This window comes from Elephantulus edwardii, unplaced genomic scaffold, assembly GCF_000299155.1.
Source record: "Elephantulus edwardii isolate Elephantulus edwardi_28Jun2011 unplaced genomic scaffold, EleEdw1.0 scaffold00365, whole genome shotgun sequence".
Classification (NCBI taxonomy): domain Eukaryota; kingdom Metazoa; phylum Chordata; class Mammalia; order Macroscelidea; family Macroscelididae; genus Elephantulus; species Elephantulus edwardii.
Genome location: NW_006400115.1, coordinates 1,790,567 through 1,812,273, shown reverse-complemented (window position 1 = coordinate 1,812,273; position 21,707 = coordinate 1,790,567). Strand labels below are relative to the sequence as shown.

The 21,707-nt window shown below is 38.9% G+C and overlaps 1 protein-coding gene and 1 pseudogene across 1 annotated transcript in view; both read right to left on the bottom strand.

Moving 5' to 3' along the window:
• Positions 1-5,333: 5,333 nt before the first annotated feature.
• LOC102870941 lies at positions 5,334-10,349 on the bottom strand (annotated as a pseudogene).
• Positions 10,350-14,116: 3,767 nt separating this feature from the next.
• The window catches only part of LOC102862822 (norrin-like), a 47,939-nt gene continuing 40,348 nt past the window's right edge, over positions 14,117-21,707 (bottom strand). Inside the window, exon 2 of the mRNA XM_006902076.1 lies at positions 14,117-14,346. Coding sequence (XP_006902138.1) covers positions 14,117-14,346 — 230 coding nt within the window. The remainder of the gene's footprint in view (positions 14,347-21,707) is intronic.

The window sequence follows — 21,707 nt, the reverse complement described above, 5'->3', positions numbered from 1 at the left end:
AGCTAGGTTTAGAAGAGGCTGTGGCATTAGCGACATCATAGCCAATGTCTGATGGATCTTGGCTGAAAGCTGAGAGTATAAGAGTAATGTCTATATGTGTTTCATTGCCTATACAAAGGCATTTGATCATGTAGATCACAACAAATTGTAGCTAAACTTGAGAAGAACAGGGATCCCAAAACTGATTTGTTTATGTGAAATTTATACTTGGACCAGTCCTTGGAACAGAGCAAGGAAACACCGCATGGTTCAAAATCAAGAAAAGAATGTCAGGGATATTTCCTTTCTCCATACTTTTTCAATCTTTATGTGGAACAGATCATTCAGGAGACTGGGCTTTATGAGGAGGAATATGGCATCAGGACTGGGGGAAGACTCATAAACAATCTGTGTTACACAGATGATTTGCTTGCTAAAAATGAGGAGGACCTGAAGTGTTTGCTGCAGAATGTCAAGGACTGTAGTATTCAATATGGATTAAAGCTCAACGTCAAGAAGAAAAGATTCTCACCACTGAGTCATTTAGCAGCACCATGATAATTGAGAAGAGACTGAGGTTGTTAACAATTTCAGCTTACAATTCAATTTCAATCCTCTTGGTACCAGTAGTCAAGAAATTAAAAGACAAATTACATTGGGGAAGTCTGCTCTCAGGGACCTCTCCAAAGTGGTAAAGAATAATGATGTCAGACTAGTGACAAAGGTGTACCTCTTCCAGGACATGATCTTTGCAATCACTATGCATCAGAGAGCTGGACAATTACTAAGGAATACAGAAAAAAACCTTTGAGTTGTGATGCTAGAGAAGAATACTGAACATAACACAGACCACCAAGAGAAGAAACATGTCTTTCTTGGAGAGAGTGAAACCAAGTTTCTCCTTGGAGGCAAGGATTTTGAAATTCTGTCTCACATACTTTGGGCACATGCCCAGGAGGGACCAGTCTTTGGAGAAGGACATCATGCTTGGAAGAGTGGAAGGACAGCATAGGAGAGACAGACCTCAGATGAAATGGACTGATGCACTAAATGGTGTAATGAGTGTAAGTGTGTTGGAGTCAATGAGACTGTCTCAGGATACGGTAAAGTTCATAGCTATTGGCTTGTTATGAGTTGCAGGTAGCTTGATGGCAACAAAGTCCTTCAGATTCTCTCTGGTCTGTAGTGCAGCTCTGCAAAAATTTTATCTTATTGAATCCCCCAATTTATGCAGTTTCTGTCCAGTGGGACTGCGGGCCCCTCCCTCCCTAGTACTTCAGTGTGCCAGCTGTATGAGTGAATGAGTCTGATTTCAGCTCTTTCTTCTGAAGTCTGTTGTACTTTTTGATCTGAAGAGTGATGTGGCCAGGTTCCTCAACAGGAGCAATTTCTGTCCAGGGGGATTTCCGGCCCCTCTCTTCCTAGCACTTCAATGGGCCAGCTGTGGGAGTGAGTCTCTCATCTGATTGCAGCACTGTCCCTTAAATTCTTTTGCTCTCTTTGGTCTGTAGCCTTGTGTAGGCCAGGTTCCCTCAGTAGAACAACTTCTCCCTAGTGGACTTGCAAGCCCCTTCTTCCCCAGCACATCAATGTTCTGGCTCTGAGAGTAAGTCTCTCACCTGATTACAACCTCTTCTTCTGAAGTTTAAGTTTCAAAGTATTCAGGAGAAATTATATTAGTTTGAGGACTTAAGTGCCTATCTTTTGCATTCCAGTAACCAATTATCATGAATGCATCTTGGTTTCATGTTGGTCCATTTTGAACTACAAAATTTTATTAAAATATTCAATTTTATTATCTTTGACTTCAACTGTTGGTGCATATATTTGAATAATAGTCCTATTAACAGTTCTTCCTTGTATGCATATGAATAATATCCTATCACTAACCAAAAATATGTATTCATATTAGCTATAAAGAGTTGCTAAGAGGATTGAACGAGACAAAGCACAGGGAAGGGTGGGGAATAATAATCCTAATATCTACCTCATAAGTTTTCAATCAAGATTTACAATAATGAGGACACTGATGGAGGCAATGTTGTTGTTGTTATGTTCCATGTGCTGTTGAGTTGTAACTGACTCATAGTTGACCCTCTAGGAGTTTCAGAGGCTGTCAGTCACACAGGATTGCTCACCTTTCTTCTGGGAATCAGTTGGTGGACTTAAGCCTCATGCCTTTGGATCAACAAAGCAACTTTTTACCACAAAGTCACCAGAGTACACTATAAGATGACAATATGCCATATAAATAAAATTGCAATTAGAAGATCACATTCAACTCTCAATTATGTTCAAGAAAAATATCCAAGTTGATATGCCTTAGAATTGTGGTGTTGGTGAAGATTACTCAATTCAGTGAGGGTGGCAGCAGCGAAGGCAGGCAGGCCGTGTTGCTGGGACTGTTTTGCACAGGGACCAGCATCAGAATGTCCTCCCCAATGGCTGTGCTGATGCATGGACTGTATACTCAATTTCATGTGTATGTCTCAGTAAGCAAAACCAAACTTCTTTCTGTTTAGTTGCCCCGGGAAGAAGGCTACTTTATGTTTTAATTTTCAAGACTTAAAAAAAATTATTTTTTGTTTTATTGCACTAGTGAATCTCTCCCTTTCCTTCCTTTTTCTCTTTCTCTCCCTATACAAAATAAAACACTCTCAACTAAGTCCCTAAGACTAGGAAGACTAAGAAAAAAGTAGATATCTGCAGATGGAACTGAACCTGCAACTGTCTTTGGGAAGACCGAGGAGGCTTCAGGGGAACAGTGTTAGTTGGCAAGGATAGAGGAGTAGGAAGGGGGGGGAGGCATTGCTCTAGTACCAGGGAGAATATTCCACTGAACTGTGATTCTACTACTCAAGGCAGGGGTTGAGGTGGGGGGTGGATTGTTTAAGGGGCCCTGAGACGTGTTTGTCTGTAATATGTGGGAGTGGAGAGCAGATAAGTCTTGTCTTTGTCACAGTAGTTTCTATGTAAGTGTTGTGTCTTTGTGGGTTACCTTATTTTATTCTTCCTGCCAGTGCTCATTTTAGGAGGAGGTTAGGGGTAGGATACGCTTGGGTTTTTTTTCTATTCATTCTCTCTTCTCCCCTCCTGTATGCTTCCTGCTTAGCCGTTGGTTTTCTCATTCCTTACTGGCTGGCAAAAAATATTTCTGGTGACTGTAGCTCTTTAGTTAGGTCTTAGCAATAAAACCAAATCAATGCCCTCTTTGATTCTCCTTTGTGTTTGTTTGTGTGTATATGTGTGTATACATATGTGTTGGTTGAGGATAGAGGAGAGAGAAGGGCAGGGCAGTGTGGGGTCTTTGCAAAGGTAGAGATAATAGTTCTAAGTGGGCCTTTAGCTTAGAAACCTCTAAAAGTATCTGCTGTGGGGTTGACAGGTGTCAGATCCTTCTGCCACCTGACCTGAGTCTTCCGTTTGCCCATGGACAGCTGCTCCCTGTAAAGGTGCAGACATCTGGAAGTCTCTGTAGAGAAGGACCATGGATGGGCAGTGCAGCCTCTTGGAGGATGAAGGTATGAACGTGAGAAGGGACTGAGAGGGGCTTTTGGTCAGTCTTAACAGTGATATCTGGAAGTGGAGCAAGGCCTCAGATGAGAGAGGCCAAGGTGAATACTGGAAAAATCTCATCTTATGAAATAGGGCTGGGATCGGGGTGTCATGAAATAGGGCTGAGGTGGGGGTGTCATTGAGCCACTGATTCTCATGAATCACATTCAAAATTCTGGGTAGCACTGACACTGTGGAGGATGGGTAATCAGCTCATTTTTTAAAAACGTCTATGTTGGGACTGCCCAAAGCATCCTTAAGTATAGCAACTCGAGATTTGAATTTGTGTCCTTCAGTTCCTTGGGCTTAAGAAATGTTCAGCCCTTCTGATTTTCTGGCTCTATCTCCTTGCACATTTCATTGTAATATTTTACATTGTCTTCCACTGCTGCCTTTTGAAATCTTCTGTTCAGCTCTTTAATATCTTTAATTCTTCCCTCTACTTTGGCTTCTCAGTGCTCTAGTGCAATATTCAGAGTCTCTTCTGAAATCCATTTTGATCTTGTCTTCCTCCTCTGTCTTGTAATCACCTTTTGCACTCTTCCTGGATGATACTCTTGATATTCTTCCACAACTCATCTGGTCTTTGCTCATTGATGTTCAAGGCCTCAGACCTGTCCCTGGGATAGTTCTGAAATTCAGGTGGGATAGACTCAAGATCATATTTTGGTTCCCATGGATTTGATTTCATTTTCCTTAGCTTCAGCTTGAACTTTCATATGAGTAGTTGGTGGTCTTTTCCACAATCAGCACCTGGCCTAGTTTTCACAGCTGATATTGAGCTTCTTCAGTAGTTCTTTCCACAGAGATAATCAGTCTAATTCCTATGCATACTATCAAGTGAAATCCATGTATATAACCTGTGTTTACGTTTCTTTTCTTTTTTTTAAACAAAATTCACATTTTATTCACATTGAAATAAACTGTACAAAATTGATTTTCTTCACCAAAAATAACAGTAATAATTTCTGTATTCTTTCTAGATAAACCACAAAACACTTTTTTTTGGTAGATTTCCCAGGTTTGCTTATAAATCAAGATGAGGCAGTAGATATAATCATGAAAAAAGACCAAAGTTATCAGCTGTTAGTGTCCATGGCCTTACAGTCTATTTAGACCATGAAAGAGAAATGTTCACTATATACCTGCCAAAAGGTTTATGAAGGTGTAGGCTCAACAAAGGAATGTAAACAGCAGCAACCGAACCTATAACAACTATAGTAAGTTCTTCCATTCACACTTTAACTGTAATTTGTTCCTTTAGGTTCATATGATAAAGCCAATCTACACTGAAATCCATATTTGGCAAGCTCATAGTTTGCATCACCCTGGTAATTTTCTTAATTGTCCATTACAGCTTTTTAAAACTCCCACTAATCAACAATCAGTCATGAGTTTCATTGTAACATTTTATAAAATATATTCCTTACTCCCACACCTCCACAAAATGTATTTCTTAAAAGAACTGTAACTCAATACCTGGTAACTGGATCCACAGTGATAATAAATGTATGTCTAAAATGACTTAACTTAAAAAATTCCAGAGTACCACCAAAGGTAAGACAAAGAAACAAAGAAGGGCACTTTCACTGCTATCTTCTGGAAGAACAGATTTTTTTACAAAGCATGAGAATTCAAAGAGGAGCCATTTAAATAGGTAGATTATCAGTGGCTAATATATCCAGTCTATACATTAGGTATACAGGCAAAGTTATTCCGTGATTAAGTGGCCAACATAAACCTTCTAGCTTTTGTACCAAATATAAAATATAAGAAAACACCCATTTTAAAACAGTCTCTTAGGTATTTTCAGCAGTTTCTGAGTTACCTTTAGGAAGCTCTGACTTAGTTGTATAGAGTTTAATATATGTGTCCACCATTAAATCTAAATCATGTTTTATATCAAAATTAATGTTAAGCAAAGCCAAGTTACTTGACCTTTGGTCTGTCAAAGTGTTTCTTAAGTATGCTTTGAGACGCTTTCATCCATTTTCATAGCACTCATTTTTAACTTTCATCACTGGAAGAATACATAGGACCTTCAGCAATGCATAAAAGTTTGGGAAGAACTTGATGTCAGGCAAATGAAGGGCTTCATAAATGGTGGATGGAAGCTCTATATCATTTCCTCTGTGTTTCCACTTGATTCTCCAACAATGAAGCTCGGCAGACAGCGTGTCAGGATTGGGTAAGTCGCTCCTGTACATGTCAGCATGGTGTTCCTCGGACGTATTGAACTTGAGCTGCCCCATGACAGAAGGGACCAGAGATAAGCATTTAAGAGCTTTGAGGTGCTGTTCTGAAAATATACCTTTAAGTTCCTGAATAATGTGCTCTACAGTTCGGACACTCAGGATTTCTTTATAGCAACTCTCTGAGGTTAGCTGAGAATCCAGGTTGCCCTGCTGAGCTAGGCGGAATTTCCCAGGGAGTTTCATCTGAATATCAAGTTTGGATGCCAAATTTGTGGCTTCCTCAAACCAAAATTCATGATAAACTTCAATATTTTCCATCACTTCATTTAGTGAATGCAGCACTGCAGTCAAGCTGCTGGCAGCAAAGAAGACATCAGAGGTCTGACCCTGCAGGTTTTTCCCAAAAGCTCTTGTAAAAGACAAGAAGTTTTTAAGAACAACAATTGTAACGATAAAATCAAAATCTGTTATTGCACTACAGAGTACAAAGGCTCGGCCAGCTATGCAATTATTCCATTAACACTTGTGTCATTATTTATACCATCTAAGCATAGAACAAGTGCTTGCAAGAGGTCCACTAAGATTTCAAAAGCATCATGCCGGCCTGTCCACTGAGAATGGCAAATTTCCTTCAGTTCATTACCCCTTTCTTCACTGTTCTGAAAAAGGCCAGAAATTACATTGTCAAGTTCTAAAAGCAGTTGTGGTGATCGATGGAAGAATGAACAAACTTCCTCAATTGTTCCCAGTGCAACAGATACTCCCATAACAGGTACAGATTTTGCCAACCACATATTTAAAGCACAGAAAGAACAGAGTGTGTAGATGGCTTGAGGGCATTTCTCTAAAAGTCTAGAAGCGACAACCTTCATCTTCGAAGAAAATCCACTGGACACGATGTAAGCCTGGCCACGACAGTACTCCATGTTTAATCCCCATTTCTCAGTTATCGTAGTGTGAAATTTCACAGCCAAAATCTCTGCATCAGCTTCGTAAGGCAGGAAGCCCACAAATTCCTCTCTCAGATTGTGAGATTCATCCACAAACCTCACCAACACAGGTAGATGCTCTTCCCCTGCTATGTCCACCACATCATCGGTGATAATGGAAAAGAAATGGGAGTCTCTCACTTCCCTGAGAGTTTCTTCCCGAATGTAGCTCTCACAGATCTCGAGCAGAGCTTGAAAGTTATCAGGAGTAAAGAGACCATCTGGGATTTCATCAGTTTCATTACCATCCAGAGGTATGTTCTGCTTTCCCATAAGAATCAAAATTTCAAATAAAGACTTTAGGTATTCTTTGTTTTTCTTTTCTTCAAGAGTTAAAGGTAAAATGTCTTCATCCTGTTCTTCACCACCTTCTTTTGCACTGAGGTTCTGAATATTGCTGTTGTTTGTTTCTTTATGTGTTTGCTGTTGTTCAGAAGTTTCATCAAGAGAGCAAGGCCTTTAAAAAAGGCATTCAGAAGTTGAGCCATTAACACTATCACTTACTTTTTTTCTGTTTCAGTGTCCTGATTTCATCTTCACTCAGTTCTTTTATTCGTTTTCTGTGTCTACTATGTGGATTGTTCAGATGACTGGTAAGATCAAATATTGTTGGTATAGCATTATCTCGAAGAACTGTCCTATAAGGAGTAGTTCTACAGATCATAGAGGTCTCAAAGTGTTTGGCACATAACCGATAATGTTTATTAAGCTGATCAGGTGTTTTATCTTCTAAGTCAGCTCTCCTACAATTCTCCACCCACTTCTGGCATCTGGCCGGATCCTGCGGGAACCTGAAGAAGGCCAGGTCGGACTGCGTGCTCTTCCGCGTGCAGTTGGGGGCAGCACAGATGACCCGCCGGCCGGCCAGCTCTCCCCTCCCCGCCTCGTCAGGGCAGCCCGCCCGCCCGTAGGGGCCGGGGAGGGGAGCCAGGCCAGCCGGCCGGCGCGGCAAGGCCAGTGTTTACATTTCTTATAAAACATATTTGCAATGAATAAGTCGTTGATTGTGCAGAACACAATCATTCTATCTCCAGCTTCCTTTCTGTCACCAAGTCCATGTTTTCCAACTACTGATTCTTCTCTGTTCCCAACTTTTACATTTACTCACCTATTATTATTTTGATTTCATGTTTGATCGATCTCTGACTGTAAAAGTTGGTAGAAGTCTTCTATTTCCTCTTCTTTGGCTCTGGTTGTTGGTGCATACATCTGAATGCTAGGGGTATTCACTGGACTTCCTTGTACGTGTATGGATATTATCTTGTAACTCACAATATTGTATTTCAAGACATATCTAGAAATACTGTTTTTAACTATGAAAGCAACCCCATTTTTCTTCACCTTTTCCTCTCCAGGGTAATAGATCATATGATTGTCTGACTCAAAATGACCCCTTCCAGTCCACCTCATCTCAGCAATACCTAATATGTCAACATTTATGCGTTCCACTTCCTTAACAATATCTAATTTTCCTACATTCATGGTTCTCACATTCCATGTTCCAGTCACTAGTGTCTGCTTACAACTGTTCCTTTTCCTTTGTATTTCCATTTTTGAAAGCTCTGCCTCAGTTCAATTGCCCTATCTGTTAGTCTACATATGTTCTATTGTACATAGGGTTTTCAGAGGGCTGCTATTTTGGAAGTGAATGGCCAATCCTTCCTCCTAGTCTGTCTTAATCTGAATCCTCAGATATAGAGAAGTGTCTGAAAGACAAGTATTTTACGGAAAAAAGCAAACGAAAGATATTTCCCCATTTGTGGAATTAACCAATATTTTGAGTGTTATTCTTGCCCTTAACACAAGTGTCTTGACCCACTTATTTCCCTGCTCCACCCACCACCAGCATCCCTTTCCACTCCCTTTGGAAAGGAATTGACAGACACAGAAGAATTTTATGAAACAACATATGAGCAAGAGCCTATGGTGATGAAGGAAGAGGTTCAAGATGCTTTGAAGGAATTTTCAAAAAATAAGGCCCCAGCCATTGATAGTATACCAGTTGATGTATTTCAACTAACAGATGCTGCCCTAGATGTGCTCACCAAGTTGTGTCTAGAAATCTGGAAGCCAGCTGACTGGAAGAGAACTATATATGTTCCCATTTCAAAGAAAGGTGATCCAACAGAGTGTGGAAATTATTGAACAATATTACTGATATCACATGCAAGCAATATTCTGCTGAAGATTATCCAAAAACAACTGGAACAGCACATCAACAGAGAACTGCCAGGAGTGAAGACTGGGTTTAGAAGGGGTCATGGTACTAGGAATACTTTAGCTAATATTAGATGGATCTTGGCTAAAAGCCGAGAGTACCAGAGGAATGTCTATTTGTGTTTCACTGATTATGCAAAGATGTTTGACTGTGTGGATCACAACAAACTGTGGCTGACTCTGGGAAGAATGGGAATCCTAGAACACTTGATCGTGCAAGGGAACACTGCATGGTTCAAAATTGGGAAGGGTGTACCCCAGGGATGTGTTCTATCTCCATTCCTTTTCAACCTATATGCAGAACAGATTATCCAGGAGGCTGGGCTGTATTAGGAGAAGTGTGGCATCAGGATTGCAGGAAGATTCAGCAACAACCCGTGTAATGCAGATGGCACACCCTTGCTTGCTGAAACTAAGACTTGAAGCACTTGGTGCAGAAAGTCAAGGAGTGCAGTCTTCTATATGGATTGAGGCTCAATATCAAGAAGACAAAGATTCTCACCACTGGACCAATTGGTGGCATCAGGATGGATGATCAAGAGATTGAGATTGTTCACAGCTTTACTTTCTTGGCTCCACAGTCAACACTCTTAGCACCAGTAGCCAAGAAATTAGAAGATGTATTGCGATGGGAAAATCTCCTGTTAGGGACCTCTCCAAAGTACTGAAGAGCAATGATATCTCTCTGGAGATTGATGTGCATCTGATACAGGCCATGGTCTTTGCTATCATTTGTTATGCATCAGAGATTTGCACAGTGTCTAGAGAGGATAGAAGGAGAATTGATGCCTTTGAGCTGTGGTGCAGAAGAAGAGTATTGAGGGTACCATGGACTGCTAGGAAAACAAACAGATTCATCCTGGAAAGGGTTAAACCGGGTCAAATCGTTGGAGGCAAGGATTCTGAGGCTTCGTCTAACATACTTCGAACATGTTGTAAGGAGGGACAGGTCCTTGGAGAGGGACATCATGCTTGGTAGGGTAGAGGGACAGCGCAGGAGGGAAAGGCCCTCTATGAGGTGGATTGATTCAGTGGCTGCGGTAATCAGGATGGGACCATCTCAGACAGTGCGATTGGCACAGGACAGAGCAGAGTTTAGGGCTGTTGTACATAGGGTCTCTATGAGTCGCAAGTGACTCGAAGGCACATAACAACAACAACAACAACAACAGATGCCACCATTATGGCTTACCACACAGATTTCTAGCATACGCTATTCAAAGTAGAATATATTTTATTTCCATTTTCTTTTTTTAATACAGAAAAATTTATTTTCTCATCATTTAGAAGGCTAGAAGTAAAAGTTCAGAGTGTAGGCTGTTGCAGAAAGTGTTCTCTGTTGACTTTAGAAGAAGGCCTTGATTTCTTCTTTTTTCCTTTTTGACTTATATACCCATTTTCTTTCTATTATCATGCCGGTAAAAACAGGAGGCTTAAGTTTCTTAGTTATTGGACTTCAGACATATTTTTAGACACATTTTTAAAATAAAATTTTGTTTTAATTATGACATTACAAACATTTACAGAGAAGTTAGATTTTCTACATTATCATTCATTCATTCATTGCTGCATATTTCCTTTTCCCCTCCCTAAGTTCACATTAAAAAAAAATTCATTGTTGCACAATTGCTACCTGCCTCCAGTCCTCTTGACAATGACACATCTCTTATTTTGGGGTATTGTGGTATGTATAATGACTAATCATATGTTCATTTTAGACATTTCTTTCTTTCTTCTGTTCCAATGCAACAATCGTTATCTTTCCACTCTTATCTCGTTTTCCTCCCAAACTCCAATGTCAGACCTGCTTTATAAAAGTGATGCCATGCAGTATTTGTCCTTTTGTGACTCAGATATTTCACTCAGCGTAATGTGTTCCAGGATCCCCCATGTTGTGGAATGTTTTACAAGTTCATTGTTTTTCAGTGCTGCATAGTATTCCATTGTATGAATATACCATTATTTTCTATCCATTCATTTGTTGATGGTATTTCCACTTTGTTATGAATAGTGAATAGGGAAGACTAGTGGGAATTCCATGAGAATTTCTGGAGTAGTGTTTTTAGCTGACCAAAGTTTTTATTTGGTTCTCTTTCAATATTTATGGGTAGAAATTAAAATAAAGCTAAATATTCTTAATTTTTAAAAGAGAAAATAAAAATTCCTCATGTACTCAGTATTTAATAATAATGTATGAATTCTCTAAATCCATACAACTATTTTTTCAGTCTTTGTAAATGTATGACTTCCTTTTCCTCTTTTTAAGCATTAGTGTGCTCTGTTAAGCATTAATCTACCGTAACATATTCTCTCTGTTAACTCTCCATTTTCAACATCCAAGATTGCAAAAGAGGGAAAAGTCTTTTCACTGTCATGGAGGAAGGAAAGGGAAGTGTTCAAGGGTTAAAGGACAGAAAACGCAGGTTCTAATCCCAAATCTGAGAAAACTGTATGACCTTGGGAAAGATCTGGGATTTCTGCCTCTGGTGGCTTGGTGGTATTGTCAAATGAAAGGTATGTGGTTCAAATCCACCAGCTGCTTCAGGAAGATGTACAATCTCCTCCCTTGAGATTTACTGCCTCTGAAAACCTGCTGGAGGGTTAACTGTAGGTAGTAGGCTCCGACTGGATGGTACACAACAAGAACAACCATTTGCTGAATTATTTAGGGAGAGAAGAGGTGAAGTGATTTCCAATGTCCTTCTCACTGTGTCTTCTCTGTGATTCTATAATGTTCCAAGCTATATTCTGCTAATTTCTATGATATAACAATAGACCATATAATGATATTTGAAAGGAATATTTTCTATGGTTTCTAGAGAATTTGGAAGACATGGATCATCTACTTCTCCTTTCTACCCGCAAATTGGTAGTAAGGAAATAAATACTGATATTTAGAAAATGTAAGTTATAAACTTAAGTGAATTTTATGTTCTAAGTCAGGAGGCATGTTAAGGTTGTGATATGTTTTTTTCATAAGTTAAGAATTATAGTCATTTAAATTTCAGTATTAATTTTAATTCTTTTTTTAAAAAAATCACCTCATGTAATAGTCTAAATTGCTATTTTGTAAAATGCCTACATTTTTCACCAAGAAAGTTAAGGTGAAGGCCATGATTTAATAACAGTAATTTAATTTTCTTTCAAAGCCACAAGTATAAACTTAACCCCTTTGGGTTGATTTTCTAAAAAAATAAAATAAATGTGTGAAATCTGCACCAAGGAATGTGAAATCTACAATCTTTATGGGAAATGTAATTCAGTAGAATCATTAAACTGGACTATTCTACAGTCAGTGGTATAGAAGACTGTATTTATTAACTCTTTGTCCTCTTGATGGATCTTTAGACTTCATTTATGGATAGTTTTTAATTTTCAAGATTAAAAGGAAGGTGACTTTCCTATTTCATTTCACAGCTTGTATAGAAACAAGAAATAATGAGATTTTTTGTTTATTCTATAGAGTAAACCCCAAGATTAAAATTCAAATGTTATAAGCTCTATGCCGTCTTAAGTAATTTAGCTTACTTAAAAAGTTGTTAACAATCTCAATCTCTTCTCTGTTATGAAGTTGCCAATTGGCTCAGTGCTGACAATCTTTGTTTCCTTGATGTTGCGCTTCAATACATATTGAAGACTATAGTCCTTGATCTTCTGCAGCAAAGATCTCATTTCCTTCTCAGTTTCAGCAAGTCAAGTTGTGTGATCAGCATAATGCAGGTTGTTGATGAGTCTCACTCCAATCCTAATGTTACATTCCTCCTCATAAAGTTCAGCCTACCAAATAATCTGACCAGTCCTTGGAGAAGGACGTCATGCTTGGAAGGATGGAGGGATAACACAGGAGAGGAAATCCCAAGTTGGGATACATTGACATTGTGACTGGAGAAATGGGATTTGGTCTATCAGAGTTGGCCAGACTGACTCAAGATAGGTCAGAATTCGGCACTACTGTAGATAAAGTCACTATGAGTCACAGGCAACTGGACGGCACATAACAACAACAACAATGGCTTTTTAAAACATTTACCTAAAAAAACCCCACAAAAAAAAAGAAAACCAAAAAAAGCCTCACTGTGCATTCCTCTTTGCACTCTCCAACACAATAGGGATGCTTAAGCATTAAGTATTACATTTCTTTTGTAGACTGTATTATGGTAAGATATTGAAAAAGAGGAAAAATACACACTCAAAATTTTTTAAAAGTAGTATCATTTTATTTCAAAACATGGAAAGAACTCAACATTTGAGCTTCAAAAATGAAATGAAACATATTTGAGCCAGATGTTTAGAAGATGAGCCAGCCAGGCATTTTGGCACCAAGCTTCACATGGACAAGTGAATATTAGAGAATGATACCTATGAAATGGCTAATGCTACAGCATACAAATGGGCTCAAACTTGGTTGTCTAATTGCCTGTATGAGTATAATATCTTATCCATGCCACTAGTAGTTATATGCCTTTTTGAAAGTCAATGAAGGTCTTTGGAAGTGTGCTTTTTTCCAAAATTTTTATCACAGTTTATCAGATGTCAAATTCTTTTTGCTACTTTTATTTCCAGAAAGACCATTCAAAATTATAACTATAGCTGTCCAGTGTGTTAACATTACAGAAGAGAATTCTTTAGACAGGTATTTTTCATGTCAGTTAGCTAGTTGTGAGTAAGCCTAGCTAAACATATCCACATGCATGGTGCCCGAGATTTGAAATTAGTAACTATGTTAGCAGCAATGGTAACCTTAGACCAAAAATGGCAAGATAAAAACAACAAGACAAAACAAAACACCGCCCCCCCCCAAGAGACAGCAGAAAAATTTAGGTTTTCTTAAGTATTTTTTTCCCTAGTAAGCACCAAATGACAGTCTTGCACGTGTGCCCTTTTTTGCCTCATTACTGTTTAATCATTGAAAACCCAAACAACATTCAAAGCCAAGGGGAGATATACCTAAATCAGAAAAAGTACCTTAAGAAACTATACCATGTAAAGGAGATGAGAGCAGAAACCAAGTTTTCCAGAGTATATCTGTGTCAACATGGAGTCTTTATTACTAGAATATGCAGAATCTTGTGGGAATTAGCGCATCTTTAATGCCTTAACTTTTTCTTTATTTCCTCCCTGGATGGTTGAGCTGCCCTGGCTAGGAAAGGACGTCATCTAGAAACTACTTGGGAATGGGCTTCAGGAGCTGCACTCCTCACAATAACAGGAAAGGATGTACCGGTAAGTGGCAGTAAGTCGCATGCCTCCTGAGCAGCGCAGTCTCAATGCCTTCAGCTTGGAGGTCTGAGGTCGACAGCAGTGACAAGAGGAGTGGAAGGGTTGCTTGAGGACAGTGCTGAATGAGACCAAAGGCTCAGAACGTGATGCCTGGCTACAGTGTCCCTCACACCTAGCCAGGAGCACCATCTGGGGAGAAAAGAAAATGAAGTTACCTTGCAGGGATGCCAAAACCTCAGCCCTCAACTCATAGTAAATCCATGCACAATGAAAGACAATGCTGCCTGTTTCTGCACCACATTCACGATCTGTTGTAGACTAAACTTTTGTTATTCACAAGGTTTCCGTTGATTGATATTTGAAACTAGATTGTCAGGTGTTTATTCCTAGTTCATCTCATTCTGGAAATTCTCCTGAAACCTGTTTAGCCTTACAGCAGCATACAAGCTGACACTGAAAGGTGATTTTTTACTAAATCTAAGATGCAATGTTTAAAAATTTAACTTGAGCCTATTGTGTGGAAAAAGATGACAAATATCTCAACACCAATCTGTTAGCAAAACGATCAGAAAAAAGAATGATAAAATCTTAAGAATTATGTAGGACACAATCAAAAGAAATAACTTAGAGGTAACTGGAATTTCAGAACAGGAAGATATTTAAAAAAAGCACAGAGAAACTGATAAAGATTTGCTAGAATAAATTTTCTTAATATGAAAGACAAGATATGGATTTAAGATGCTCAATAAACCCCAAAAAATATAGATCCCAAAAGAAAATCAAGACATAAGATAATTTGGAAGCAGGAGTAGCATCCACTTCCTAAATGACATGCCTCCAGAATCTCTATTAACTTTGATAAACGTTGATAGTTGTAGAGGGGCTTCAGGCCTTTTATTCACAGGGTCACTATGAGTCATGCTCAACTCAAAGACAATCAAAATAAGTAAACTTTCTAAAAACAAATGAAAATAAAGAGTACTAAAAAGGAGCTCAGGAAAAACAAAAAAGTTACCTACAAAGGAGAACCAGTAAACCAAAGCTCTGGTATCTCAAGAGAAACCGTCCAGGCAAGATTAGCAAAAAAATAGCATATATAAAACCCTGAAAGAACAAAAATAATTTAAAACAAAAATTAAATACCCAATGAAACTGTTCCCCAAATATAATGATGAAATTAGGACATTTCCTGAAAAACAGAAACTAAGGAAAAATACTAAGAGGAGGTCTTTGGATGGTTATCCAACAATAGCAGGCAACAACCTGAAATTAATACAAGTGACATCAACATCCAGAAACCAACCTAGACATAGAAGTATACAAAGTAAAATAAATTTACAAGATTAAAAAAAGGGGATCCACAGACACATCTATAAATGAGGATAACCACAAATCAAGAGGTTGAGATTATTAACAATTTCAGCTTGCTCAGCTCCACAAGCAACACTCTTGGCACAAGCAGTCAGGAATCAAAAGATGAATTGTATTAGGAAAATCTTCTGTCCAGGACCTCTCCAGAGGGCTAAAGAGAAACTATGTCAGTCTAGAGACTAAGATGCCCCTGATCCAGACCATGATCTTCTAAATTATTTGCCATGCATCAAAGAGCTAGAAAATTACTAAGGATAATAGAAGAATTGATGTTTTTTAGTTGGGATGGAAGAAAAATATGGAACATGGACTGCCAAGAGAACAAGCAGTTTTTACCCTCCTAGAGAGGGTAAAACCAAGATGTTCCTTGGAAAAAAGGATTTTGAAGTTCTATCTGACATACTTTAGGCATGTTTCCAGGATGGACCAGTTCTTATAGGAAGACATCATACTTTGAAAGGTGGAGGGACAGGGCAAGAGAGAAGGACCTAGGAGGAGATGGATTGACACAATAATGGAGATAATAATGAAGATACAGTGTGGGTGTGTGTTGAATCCAGTGAGATTGGTTCAGGATAGGAACTCAACACACTGTGTACCAAAAGCTGAACATAGAAATTCCATATGACCGAGCTGTTCCACTACTTGGAATATACCCTGAGAATATGATAACCGAGGCAGAAATTGAGATTTGCACAGCAATGTTCATAGCAGCATTATTCACCATTGCAAGAACATGGAAACAGCCCAAATATCCAACCACAAATGAATGGATTGAGAAATTATGGTACCTTTACACAATGGAATACTATGCAGCATGCAGAATGAAAAACTTTGTAAATTATTACCTACTTTGGGAGGGACTGGAGAGCACTATGCTGAGTGAACTAACTCAGTCCCACAAGGATAAATATTGTATTAAACCGTTATTGTAGAATGAGTATAAGGATCCAGGAGGGGTGGGAGAGGCTGGGAGCAGAGGGATGTGGATGTGCAGGGGGAAAGATATTAATCATTGGGTTGTACAATTTGATGGGTAGGGGCGGTGAAGGAAATTGAAAGAATTTGTTCAAATTTGTATTTGAATTTTGTAAATAAACTAGTAGAGAGAAAATAAAATAAATCAAAAGTTATGTGGCTTTGGGAAAATCTGCTTTCCAGGATAGCTCCAAAGTGCTATCAATTTAAAGATTAAAATGTAGCTGATCAAGCCATGGTATTTTCAACTAATTGTTACACATCTGAAAGTTAGAAAATGATGAAGTGATGAAGTGAATGAAAATGATGACAGTAGAATTGATACCTTGGAGTTGTGGTGTTGGAGAAGAGTACTGAATATCTCATATATCTTGGCAAAAGTGCAACCAGGGTGATCTTTAGAGGCAAGGATGATGAAACATCTCTCACATAAGATCATTTTTAGGAAAAGGATATAATCCTTGGAAAAGTGAAGGGCCAGCAAAAGAGAAGAAGACCCTAGACAAGACAAATTGACTCTAACAATGGGCTCAAGTATATCGGGGATGGTGGAGATGACACAAAATAAGACAAGATTCACATTTGTTGTTCAAAGGATAGCTGTAGGGTAGATTTGGCAGCACATGACAACAACAACATAAATATTAAAAAAGAAGAAAACTGTAAAAATTTGCTATTGTTGTTAAGTGCATCAAATTAAGCACAAATCATAGAGATTCTATGAACAATAGATCTGAACCCTGTCTTACCCTTTGCTATATAACGATATATTTGGAAGCAGGAGTGGTATCCACTTTCTAAATAACATGCCTCCAGAAAAGTCTATGAATTTGACAAATGTCAGTAGTTGTAGAGGGGCTTCAGGTCTTTTGTTCATAGGGTTACTATGAGTCATGCTCAACATGAAGGCAATCAACAATGACAACAACATATAAGGATAAAGGCTTAGTAAGCATTAGAACATAGGTTTTCATTGTAGCTGATGTTAGATGGATCTTAGCTGAAGGCAGGGAATACCAGAAGAATGTCTATCTGTGTTTCATTGATTATGCAAAGGCGTTTGACTGTGTGGATCATAACAAACTGTGGCTGACTCTGAGAAGAATGGGAATCCCAGAATACGTGATTGTTCTAATGTGAAACCTATAATTGGACCAAGAGGCAGTCATCAGAAAAGAGCAAGGAAACACTGCATGGTTCAAAATTGGGAAAGGCCAGGGATGTCTTCTATCTCCATACCTTTTCAACCTGTATGCAGAACAGATTATCCGAGAGGCTAGGCTCTACGAGGAGAAGTGTGGCATCAGGATTGGTGGAAGATCTATTAACAATCTGAGTTACGCAAATGACACAACCCTGTTTGCTGAAACTGAGGAGGACCTGAAGCTCTTGCTGCAGAGGGTCAAGGACTGCAGCCTTCATTATGTATTGAAGCTCAATGTCAAGAAGACAAAGATTCTCACCACTGGACCAATTGGCAGCATCAGGATGGATGGTGAAGAGATTGAGATTGTTCACAACTTTAGTCTGCTTGGCTCCACAGTCAACACTTTTGGCACCAGTAGGCAGGAAATAAAAAAAACGTATTATTATGGGAAAGTCTGCTTTTAGGGACCTCTTCAGGGTACTGAAGAGCAATGGTGTCTCTCTGGAGACTAAGGTGCACCTGATACAGGCTATGGTCTTTGCAATCACTTGTTATGCATCAGAGAGTTGGACAATGACTAAGGAGGATAGAAGGAGAGTTGATGCCTTTGAGCTGTGGTGCTGGAGAAGAGTATTGAATGTACCATCGACTGCCAAGAAAACAAACAGATTCATCCTGGAGAGGGTTAAAACAAGCTGCTCCTTGGAGGCAAGGATTCTGAGACTTCGTCTGACATGCTTTGGACATGTTGTAAAGAGGGAGAGGTCCTTGGAGAGGGACATCATGCTTGGGAGGATTGATTCAGTGACTGGGGTAATCGGGATGAGCGTGTCAGAGGCAATGCAATTGGCAGAGGATAGAGCAGGGTTTAGGGCTGTTGTACATAGGGTTCCTCTCAGTCGCAAATGACTCGACGGCACATAACAACAACAAATATTAGAACAAAAGAAATTAAGGAAATGCTAAAGAAATATATTAAAAGATTAACTCAGCTCAAAAAAGTATATGTAACACAAAAATCAGCAGCACACACATACACACACACACAGTCAAATGAAAGCGTTAAAATATCTATTGATAGTTACATGAAATGTGATTGGATAAAATGCAATAGCTAAGAGAAGAAAAGCAGCAGAATAGAAAAGAAATACCACATATCTATATGCTGTCTAAAAAAGACATATTGATTTCTGACAATCCATTCATCAAGGGAAAAAACCAGCTCAAAATACTACTGACAAAGACATAGTATAATCAATATCTGTGTATTCAATGAAAAATCTCTAAAATATCTCAAACTGTGAAATTAAACACTAGGAGACTTTAATAGACCATTTCAATGAAGGACAAGATTGGAAAGGATGAAACAAAGATATTAAAGAACACAAACAACTAAACAATTAAATTTCATAAACACATAAAGAACACTCAAAAAGAGCAAAATACACATTTTCCTCTAGAGCAAGCCTCAATACATTCATTGTTGTTGTTATGTGCCATCAAGTCATTTGCGACTCATAGCGACCCTACGTGCAGAGCCCTAAACGCTGTTCTATCCTGTGCCAACCTCGCTGTCTCAAACACATTCATTCCCACCACTCCACTCACAGAATCGATACATCTCATCGAGGTTCTTCCTCTCCTGCGCTGTCCCTCCACCCTCCTGAGCGTGATGTCCCTCTCCAAGGACTGATCCCGCATTGCAACATTTCCAAAGTATGTCAGATGAAGTTTCAGAATCCTTGACTCCAGGGAACATTCTGGCTTCACCCTCTCAAGGACAAACCTGTTTGTTCTGGCAGTCCATGGTATATTCAACACTCTTCTCCAGCACCACAACTAAAAGGCATCAATTCTCCTTCTATCATCCCTATTCACTATCCAACTCTCTGATGCGTAGCATGTGATTGCAAAGACTATAGCCTGGATCAGGCGCACCTTAGTCTCCAGCCTGACGTCGTTGCACTTCAGTACTCTTGAGAGGTCCCTCACAGCTGACTTTCCCACTGCAATTCATCTCCTGATTTCCTGGCTGCTATTACCAAGAATGTTGACTGTGAAACCAAGCAAACTAAAACTGGTAACTATCTCAATCTCTTCACCATCCATACTGATGCTACCAATTGTCCCAGTGGTGAGAATCTTTGTTTTCTTGATTTGAGCTTCAATTCATATTGAAGACTGCAGTCCTTGACCTCCTGCAGCAAGTGCTTCAGGTCCTCCTCTGTTTCAGCGAGGAGGACCTGTGTCATCTGCATAATGCAGGTTGTTGACGATTCTTCCACCAATCCTGATGCCGCATTCCTCCTTGTACAGCCCAGCGTCTCAGATGATCTGTTCTGCATACAGATTGAAAAGCTATGGAGACAAAATACAACCCTGAAAGACCCCTTTCTTGATTTTGAACCATCCAGTGTCTCCCTGCTCTGTTCTGATGACTGCCTCTTGGTCCAAGTATAGCTTTCGCATTAGCACAATCAAATTTTCTGGGATTCCCATTCTTCTCAGAGTCAGCCATAGCTTGTTGTGATCCACACAGTCAAAAACCTTTGCATAGTCAATGAAGCACAGGGAGACATTCTTCTCGTATTCTCTCGGCTTTCTGCCAAGATCCATCTTACATTAGCTATAATATCCCTAGTACCGTGACCCCTTCTAAATCGAGCCTGCACATCTGGCAGTTTTCTGTTGACATATTGTTCCAAAATATTACAAAGAATCATCTCAGATCTCAATTCTATAAAATTAGAAATCAGCAACAGGGAAATCAAGGGAAGAAATCAAGTGTATGGAAACTGAAATAAAGAAATGAAATTTTAAAATTTCTTTAATCATATGAAAACTGAAACTTAAAAAAATGGTTCGTTTACATTGTTTTTTGCAAAAGATCTTTACCATTTGCTTCACATCCCTCCACCCATCATATTGTGCAACCCTATGATTAACCATCCCCGTCTATTCTCACCTTTCTGTTCCCACCCTTCTCCTTACGCTTGGATCCTCATACTTGTTCTAAAATAATGGTCTTATACAATATTTGTCCTTATGGGACTGCACTTAGCATAATGTTCTCCAGTCCTTCCCAAGTAAGGTAGTAATTTACAAAATTATTGCTCCTGCGTGTTGCATAGTATTCCATTGTGTGAATGGACCATAATTTCTCAATCCATTCAATGTGATTGGGCATTTGGACTATTGCCATGTTCTTGCGATGATGAATAATGCTACTATGAACATTAAGTGTAAATCTCTGTTTATCCATGAGTTCTCATTTTCCCAGGGTATATTCGAAGTATTGAAATAGCTGGGTCACATGGAATTTCTATGTTCAGCTTTTTTAGGAAATGTCAAACTGCCTTCCAGAGTGGTTGCATTGTTTCACAATCCCACCAACAATGTATATGAGGTCCTATCTCTCCAAATCCTCTAAATCATTTATTACTTGCTGTGTTGTTAAACTTTGCCACTGTTGCTGGAGTGAGATGGTATCTCATTGTGGTTTTGATTTCATCTCTATTATGCCAGTGATTTTGAGCATTTCTCCATGTTTCTGTTGGCAATCCAAATATCTTCCCCCTGAGAAGTCTTTCCATGTCTTTTGCCCATTTTGTAATTGTGTGATCAGTCTTTTTTTATGGAGGCAGTATAAGATGCTTTAAACTTTTGATATGAGGCCCTTGTCTGAAACGGTATTTTCAAATTTTTTTCCCCCACAGTCAGTGGGTTTTCTTTTCACTCTGTTGGAAAAAAGTTTTGATGCACACAGTGATTCAATCTTTAAAAGGTCCCATTTATTAATTTTATCTTCTCCAGATGTAAAAGGCATTCAGATCAGCCAAGAGCTGGTTAGACTTTCACTATATGAAGACACTATGATTGTGTACACAAAAAACCCCAAGAAGTCAATTAAAAAAACCCAACTGTTAGAGCTAGTAAAACAGTTTAGTAGAGTGTCAGGATATAAGATCAGTATCTAAAAATCAGTGGGATAACTTTACAGTAACAAAGAAAATTCAGAGAAGGAAACCAAGAAATCAATACCATTTATTTGTTATA